Raw genomic sequence first — 8,239 nt, forward strand, 5'->3', positions numbered from 1 at the left:
AACACATGTTTTGAAAAACCTGTGTGAACTCCTGTTAGCGACCAAGCTAATTAGCTTGCTAACTGGCACTCATCAAGTTTCCCCCTTGAGTAACACTTTATTGAATCAACAGTTCAGAGACAGAAGCTCTTTCTTTGTTTCTTCATTTCCTAATCGTTCCTCTCATCAACTTTTTTTAAAATTTGATTAGTTTTACTCCTTCATATGTCTCCTCGTTTGTTCCTTTATTTCCATCCTTCTCTTTTCTTTCTGTGATTCTCTTCGTGCTCCATGTTTTTCTTTTCCTGTCTTTTACTTTGTTTATGTTTTTTACTCTGCTTAGTTTGTATCTCTCTCTTCATATCTCTTTGCCTCCACCGTTTATGTGGTGTTGCAGAGGTCACACACACACACACACACACACACACACACACACACACACAGTCCTGTGTTTCACCTCTGTGAAACGCTCTCGGGGAGAGCGAGCTCTGTATGATAAAGAGTTCATGGCCGTTTGATGCAGCTCGTTTGTTGAATGCACATTGTTCAGCTGAGGGTCAAACTGGGAATTAGAGAATTAAAGAACAGTGTTTTGTCACCTCACAACATCAAACTGAACGTGGTTCCAAAACACCATCTACATCTCCACCACTGAGATTCATATTTTTACCATCCACTTTATTGTTCTGTTTGCAACTTTGTGATGTGTTTTCAATGGACATTGTTCAACCAAGGGTGTAATTAAAAAATTAAAGAGTGCAGTTGAGCTTCAACACAAAACTCCCCTCTAGATCTTTACTTTTAACACACCGTACTTTGTTTTTTATTTCTTTTTTGAATAAGGATTGTTTCAGTTGCTTGTATCCGGGGCAAATGCAGAGTTTGCAAACACTGGTGTGTTTGTTAAATTCACGAAATGTTCTTCTATCTAACTGTTGCCCGTCATGGTGATAGCAGGTGGTGGTCACCACAGATGTGAACATATGTCATCAACAGAGGCCGGGGGTCACCACTGTAGATGTGTGTGTGTGTGTGTGTGTGTGTGTGTGTGTGTGTGTGTGTGTGTGTGTGTGTGTGTGTGTGTGTTGGTGGTGGTCTGGTTGGTATGTAGGGGGGCATGTCCTGCTATCAGTCTAGTCCTGCACTCTTATCTCTGAGCTCACTAAGGGCTGCGGGTCCTGGTCTGGACCTTAGATAGGCGCACACACACACACACACACACACACACTCACACACACACACACAGCAGAGAGGGAGAGCGATAAGAGGGAGAGCCTCTGTGTAATGGAAGGAAAAGATACGGAGCTGGTCAGGTTTAGAAAGCTGATTCTGTGAGTCTGTGTGTGGGTTTCAGTTTTGATGTCTGACCAGTGACGCCAACCACAACTGAACAGGAATCAGCTTTAGTCATCAAAGACACACACACTGTTTGTTTGTCTCTCTCTCTCTCTCTTGCTCGCATGACCTTATCTCAACTTTTCCCATCATTCAGTGGTGGGTAACCTTTTGGTTTTATACCTCATTAGATTCATCTTCCCAGTAACCAGTTACTGCGTCAAACAGCCGTAAGCATTCTGCGCAGCGTCACAGTAAAACGATAATCCTGACCGCTGGATAATCCTGACGCAATTTTAGTTCAGCAGAGTTTTGTTTTCTTACGAAAGTCGTATTAATGATTCATAATCAGTTTTCCAAATGAGGAAAATTAAATAAAAAATAAATGTAAAATATAACTCCAAAATGTGTCATCTATATGTGTTTTTTTTTAATTATTTTTAATGATATTCAGTCAGAAAAGAAAAGGTTTTTCCACCTTTCATTCATTCATTTCCGCTTGATGTAAGTCCCGTTTCCCAGCATCAGCGCCGCCGTGCCTCCGGCCGCTCTGACCTCCGCCCGCTCTGACCTCCAGTCTGTGTTTTAGGGTTTGCGTGACGTGTTTGAGAACTACTACAGAAAGCAGAGGAGGAAACAGGCTCGCCTCGTACTGCAGCCCCACTCTAACATGGTATGACCCTGCACCCCGTCACTCTGTCTGTGTGTTTGTGTCTGCACTTTTATATCGACACACTCCTAACTGCACTTAATGTACCCTTCCCTGCACACACACACACACACACTCCTTAATCCATTTAACTACTGTTATCATTAGCAATACTGAACAAATGGAAGGTTTTATGCAATCTGAATTCCTGTCAAGTTGAGTTTGATGCATTTATTCCTGTAAATTTATTGTATCAGGCAAGTTAATTAGTATTTGGTGCTGATTGTTTTTATCTTTCTATGTTTTTCTGCTTCGGTTGCATTCTTTATCCCATCCCTCCCATTCCCTCCCATCTTTGTTCCGCCTTTCTTTTACATTTCTAGCATGAAACCTTGGAGGGATACAGGCGGTACTTCAATCAGATTGTCGGGTAAGTCGCTCATCTCTCTCTCTTCCTTACGTCGATGTAACTGTTCTTCACATCTTCATCTTCGTCACCATTTCAGTTATTTATTCATCTGAAGACCCAACCTGTCAAAATGAAAACATATCTTACAAAAGGTATCATTTAATTTACAGCAAGGTTGTTTGTGTGGAAGCTGTTCCTGTCTGTATCCATACATCCATCCATTTCCAGCCTTATTATTCCCTCTCTTCTATCATTCATCTTATCACCCATCCACTTTTCCTTGACTCTCATCATTCAAATTAAAGATCTATCCATCCTTACTTCCATTATCATCTCTCTATCCACCTCTCCATCCATCCATCCACCCATTGTAAACCTTCTGTGTAACTTGGCAGAAGAGCGGGTAAGAGATGTTGAGAAAGAGAAGCTTCAAGCGAAAGCAAACATTCAACATTTAGCGACACCTCATTTCATTTCATTTCATTTGAGTGACTTCTGACCATTTGACATCTTTTCATCTTTTTTTATCCCTTTCTTCCCACACCCACCCCTCCCCTCTTTTTACTTTCCCAATCATCCATCGCTCCATCCTATTCTCTCCATTGTATTCACATAACTTTCTCTCCCTCACACACACACACACACTTACACACACACTCACACACAGTGGCGAAGATTGATAGAGTGTGTGTGATGGTGGTTGGCTTATTGCTGTTATTCCTTGTGTCTGTCTGGCTGGAGTAGACGCTTCTATAAACACAGCTACGACTGGACAGTAACACACACACACACACACACACACACACACACACACACACACACACACACACATATACAAAGGCACACACACCCTCAGGCCTGTTATTCCCATCTGACATGTTGGAAAGTGCCATCCCATGTCTCTCATCAATTGCTGTTTCTTCCACTCTTTTTCTCATCCATCCACCCAATCACCCTTTCATCTCAACTCTTTGTAGAAGAGAAACAACACTTTCAGTATCTTATCTTCTCAATGACATCAAGACAACTTATTGATAAAGTTGCCTTGTGCATCTTTATTTTGGTGTTAAGCAAAGATCTCGATACCAGTGGATCTTTGTTCCAACCCTAACCTTTGGTCGTGAACTCTGAGTGAGTGACCGAAAGAATGAGATCACGGATACAAACGGCTGATACGAGTTTCCTCCGTGGGGCGGACAATGGGCTCGGCCTTAGAGAGAGGGTGAGGAGCTCAGACATCCGGAGGGGAGCTCGGAGTAGAGTCTCTGCTCCTTCACGTCAAAAGGAGCCAGTTGAGGAGGCTCGGGCATCTGATTAGGATGCATCCTTGGTGCCTTTCTTTTTGGAGGTGTTCTGGGTACGTCCATCTGGGAGAAGAAACCCTTGGGTGCACCTGGGAACACCTCAGGATCCCCCAGGAGGAACTGGAAAGTGTTGCTGGATTGACCTTTTTATTGATTAAACGATTCATTGATCAATTAAAAAGCCCAAAAAAGAATGAAACAGAAACAAGAAAAAGGTTTTTATCTATAAATCACTAGCGTAGTAATGATAATCAAACACAGTGGTAGACCAGAAGCCTCGGAGAGTTTCCCTTTGCCGGGCTGAACTTTGAGGGAAAGTTGCTGCTCGCTTGTTCTTCGGCGCAGAACAGGTAGAGGGCGCCGTTCTTAAAGAACAGATGAACCCCTCAGAGTTTCTCACACAAGCGAATAGAGGAAAAAGTTAAAGAGATCAATTGAAAATTCCCTCCCAACATATTTATACTCTTCAGTAACGACAAATAGAGGATGAACCATGCTCAGTCGGGCCACTAACTCGACCACAGTGCGGCTTATTGTGGTTTGGCGAAGCTCAGCGGCAGCAGTTTGAGTGAGACATGTTGTCAGAGGACAAAAAAAAACCAAAGTAACTCTGCAGGCGTTTCGATCCATTTCACACAGGCGTCGTTTCAACAAAGCGGTACAACAACATGATTGACGAGTGCGGCCCATCGCTGAGACATTAACAGCTTTTAACGCCTGATTGAGTGAATGCGCCATTTGCAGGGCTGTCATTGGTACTTGTAAATGATTTTCAAACTGGGTAAACACGGTGGCTTTTTCTGGAAAAGTTGAGAATACTGTCCACTGCAATATGAGGGTGGAAACAGGCTGTGCAGTTACAGAATTATACTTTGATATTGATAGTTTTAATAGTTGTTTGCAAGGTTCGCAAGTTTTGACAGCTGGCGAGTCACATCATCACCTAATATATTATATTCTCCAGACAAATATTTCATCACAAAAGAGCTGAAGAGAAAAACAAAGTTTTCAGCTACGTCTTGTGGAAGTTACAAGATTTCCACAACGTATTTCATAAAAGAAATATTTTAGTTTTTCATTTTCTTGTCGAGGGTTCGATGAGATGATGGAAACCACTCTCATATCTTTCTATTAAATATGAAGTTACAGGCAGGGTGTGGTTAGCTTAGCTTAGCATAATGACTGGTAATGGGTGACCAGCTAGCGGGAAGTCATGTGCTGGAATGATGATGATAAGAGGAAGTCAATGCACCCAGACAGGAAATAGTTTTTAACTTAATTTTTACACAAACTTTTTTGTGCAGATTAAATATACTGGATATTACGTGTTAATTAGTGACAGTTGGAGGTTCTGGTTTGAAGATTTCTTTTGATTACTATCGGACAGAGTCAGGGTAGCTGTTTCCCCCTGTTTTCCAGTCTTTATGCTAAGCTAAGCTAACTGTCGCCTGGCTCTAGCTTCATATTTAACCGACAAACATGGGCGTTGTATCGATTTACTCATCTAAATCAGAGCAAGAAAGTGAATATGTGTATTTCCAACAATCTTTTAAACTAATAAGATAATTTATTTCACACCCTGTCGTTCCCTCCTTCCCTCCACCCAGGTTCTTTGTTGTGGAGGATCACGTTCTTCACACCACGCAGGGTTTGGTCAACAGAGCGTACGTTGAGGAGCTTTGGGAGCTGGCACTGTCTAAAATTGTCGCCGCCCTGAGGACACACTCGGTAAGACGAGTCACACGCTCAAAAAAAACACTGCATACATTTTTCTGCAAGTGCAGGATTCACTGTCAGCTGTGACAACAACACTCGCTCTTACACTGTCCTCTGTTTGCTCAGTCGTACTGCGATGACCCTGACCTGGTGCTGGATCTGAAGAACCTTATTGTCCTTTTTGCTGATACACTGCAGGTACGTGTGTGCGATTAATTGTTCAGCTTAGACTGTGAAGGAAGGAAACCGTTGCCATCCATGCAGCCCTGGTCATCATCACGCCGTACTAGATGATTTGCTCGAGCTTTCTTTCCTTCCATTTTGATGTTTTTGTTCTTTTTGTTCAGGTATCTCTGCACATGCCAAGTGAGCTATGTAACCCAAGAGGCCCATGAAACTTGTTCAAAGCATGTTTTGCAGTTATAAAAACAAATGGATGGCAATCTCTACAGAAAAACTTTCCTTCTTAATTCGACCTTTTATATATATATATATATACTCTCCGCTGCATGAATGAACCAACCTGGATAGATTGAGTGTGATGGATGAGTGGATGGAGGGATGAGATAGGAGGGAGATGTGGGTGAAAAGACCGGATGGGAGAACCATTCGGAGATGAGTGAGAGAGAACGAGGGAGGGGGAAGTGATGAATGGATGCTACGATGCCCAGAAGTCATTCAGGTGAAGTGATGAGGTGCCACTGAACGGCTGAATTCGCCCTCTCTCTTCCTCTGTTCCTCTAACAGAACCTCCTTTTTTCACCGTTCTTTCAGACTCGTAAATGTTGCTTTTGAAGCCATGTGAAAATCTTACGTTTCTTGATCAGTATTAAGATAAGGATGGTTGGTTTTTCCACCCACATATTTTGCAGCCTTATGAAGAAATATTTAATTTCATTTTCTGCTTTTTTTTTTTCCCCCCGTGTTGTTTCCCCCCGTTGTACTGAAGGTTAGCAGAGTGGTTGAGTTGTGAGGAAATTAAATTTATGTCGCAAAAATGGAATTTCAGGTTGCAGAACACAAAGCTGCAGTACCATAATAGATTTGGTATTTTGTAATGAATGGCTTATGGATGTAACATTTCAGTACATACACACTAGTACACACTTGTTTCTACTTAGAGCTCAGCTTGGCGTCCGTGTTCATCCGTGTTTTCTTGGATTCAGATGCAGCTGGACACTGACTGCTTGCTCTGGCTCTCTCTCCTGCAGGGTTATGGCTTCCCGGTGTCACAGCTGTTCGACATGCTGCTGGAGATGAGGGAGCAGTACGGAGAGATCCTGCTCAAGAAGTGGAACATCACCTTCAGGTACTGATGAATACAAGACGACCGGCCTTTGCTGTTTGCGTGGAAGAGGCCGAAAGAGACTGAGAGAGGGAGATCGTGTTCTTCTTGAGGCGACATCAGGGCGATAATTCTGTTTTTCAGCAGCTGGGGACATTTTTCTGACCTTCCCCTTTCTAGTTTTAAGGTCATAAGGGCGCAACAACAAACACACATGTACACACCAATGTTGGTTTGTGGGAAATGTCCCCGTCCTGGTTTTGAAGTTTTACGACCAGCCAGAGAGAGGAAGTGTTTTAAAGCAAACGTCCGGAACATTCTCTGCCCTTCAGAATGGGTAGTACCCTTACAAGACTGTGTGTGTGTGTGTGTGTGTGTTTGTGTGTGTGTTTGGGGGTGTGTGTGTGCGTGTGCATGTGTGTGAGTGTTTGGGTGTGTGTGTGTGTGTGTGTGTGTGTGTGTGTGTGTGTGTGTGTGTTTGGGCTTACATGCCATTGTTTCACCATCGCTTTTGTCCAATGACACCAGTGGGACTTGCAGCAGCGAGAACGGACAAACAAACACTCTCACTCCCTCTCTCCTTCCCCTCTCTCCTTCCCCTCTCTCTCTCTCTCTCTCTCTCTTTCTCTCTTTCTCTCTCTCTCTCTGTCTTTCACACACACACACACACACACACACACAGACACACACACACACACACTGGGGAAGCCACAGGAATGTTGTGTTGTATTGTTGGAGAGAGAGAGCTCTCCGGTTCACGGCCTCTCCATGGAACGTTGGAACGTCCGAACTCTGGAGCGCCAACAAGAAGTGGGGGTGGTGAAAGAGGGGAGGGTGGTAAGAAAACCTCAAGCATTAGAATGACCCCCAATGTGATGATTGAGTGCGTGTATGTGTGTGTGTATATGTATATATATAGATATATACACATATATATATTTAGAGAGTGAAGCAGGGGCTGATTGCATCTCAGTCATTCCACTTGAACTCTTTTGTAATTATTTTCCTATGTTTTGTATTTGTCTTTCTGCAGGCAGGTGTTGGACCAGGACAACTACAGTCCAATCCCAGTCTCAACAGAGCAGGAGTACAGACACTACACTTCCCAGTTTCCCCTGCAAGACCCCGAACTGGACAAGGTAACTGAAGGAGGGAGCAGATAGTCACAGGATCTCAGGGGACATCAAGATGAACAATGAAGAGGAAGAAAGTTAAATCTTGTGTTGTTTTTCACAACCATTTAACGTCTCCCGAGAAATAAAGCCTGAGTGCGAGTTCTGGTTGATGAAGTGAGGTTGCTTGTGCACAAAATGCGAAGTAAAATTTGAATATAATCTCACTTGATCCTTTTTTTTTCGCTCTATTTCCTCTAGCTTCCCTTCCCCAAGAAGCTTCCCTTCTCCGAGTTTGTGCCAAAAGTCTACTGCCAGCTCAAAGAGTTCATCTATGCCTGTCTGAAATACAGTGAGGATCTTCATCTCAGGTACACATGCATACAAAACCTATCCTTCTTATTCTCCCTGTCAGTGTTCGCCTTATTGAGGAGGAGTTTTTCCCACTTA

The 8,239-nt window shown here is 43.2% G+C and overlaps 1 protein-coding gene across 2 annotated transcripts in view; it reads left to right on the forward strand.

Moving 5' to 3' along the window:
* LOC111657239 (exocyst complex component 6B-like) overlaps positions 1-8,239 on the forward strand; it is a 54,434-nt gene that overhangs the window by 28,058 nt on the left and 18,137 nt on the right. For both annotated transcript variants that reach the window (XM_023409331.2, XM_023409332.2), the window contains exons 9-15: positions 1,904-1,987; positions 2,347-2,393; positions 5,284-5,404; positions 5,519-5,590; positions 6,604-6,701; positions 7,711-7,816; positions 8,051-8,160. In XM_023409331.2, coding sequence (XP_023265099.2) covers positions 1,904-1,987; positions 2,347-2,393; positions 5,284-5,404; positions 5,519-5,590; positions 6,604-6,701; positions 7,711-7,816; positions 8,051-8,160 — 638 coding nt within the window. The remainder of the gene's footprint in view (positions 1-1,903; positions 1,988-2,346; positions 2,394-5,283; positions 5,405-5,518; positions 5,591-6,603; positions 6,702-7,710; positions 7,817-8,050; positions 8,161-8,239) is intronic.

This window comes from Seriola lalandi, unplaced genomic scaffold (genome assembly GCF_002814215.2).
Source record: "Seriola lalandi dorsalis isolate HSWRI2012SDOR001 ecotype SW California unplaced genomic scaffold, Sedor1 jcf7180002054389, whole genome shotgun sequence".
In the NCBI taxonomy this organism is placed as follows: Eukaryota; Metazoa; Chordata; class Actinopteri; order Carangiformes; family Carangidae; genus Seriola; species Seriola lalandi.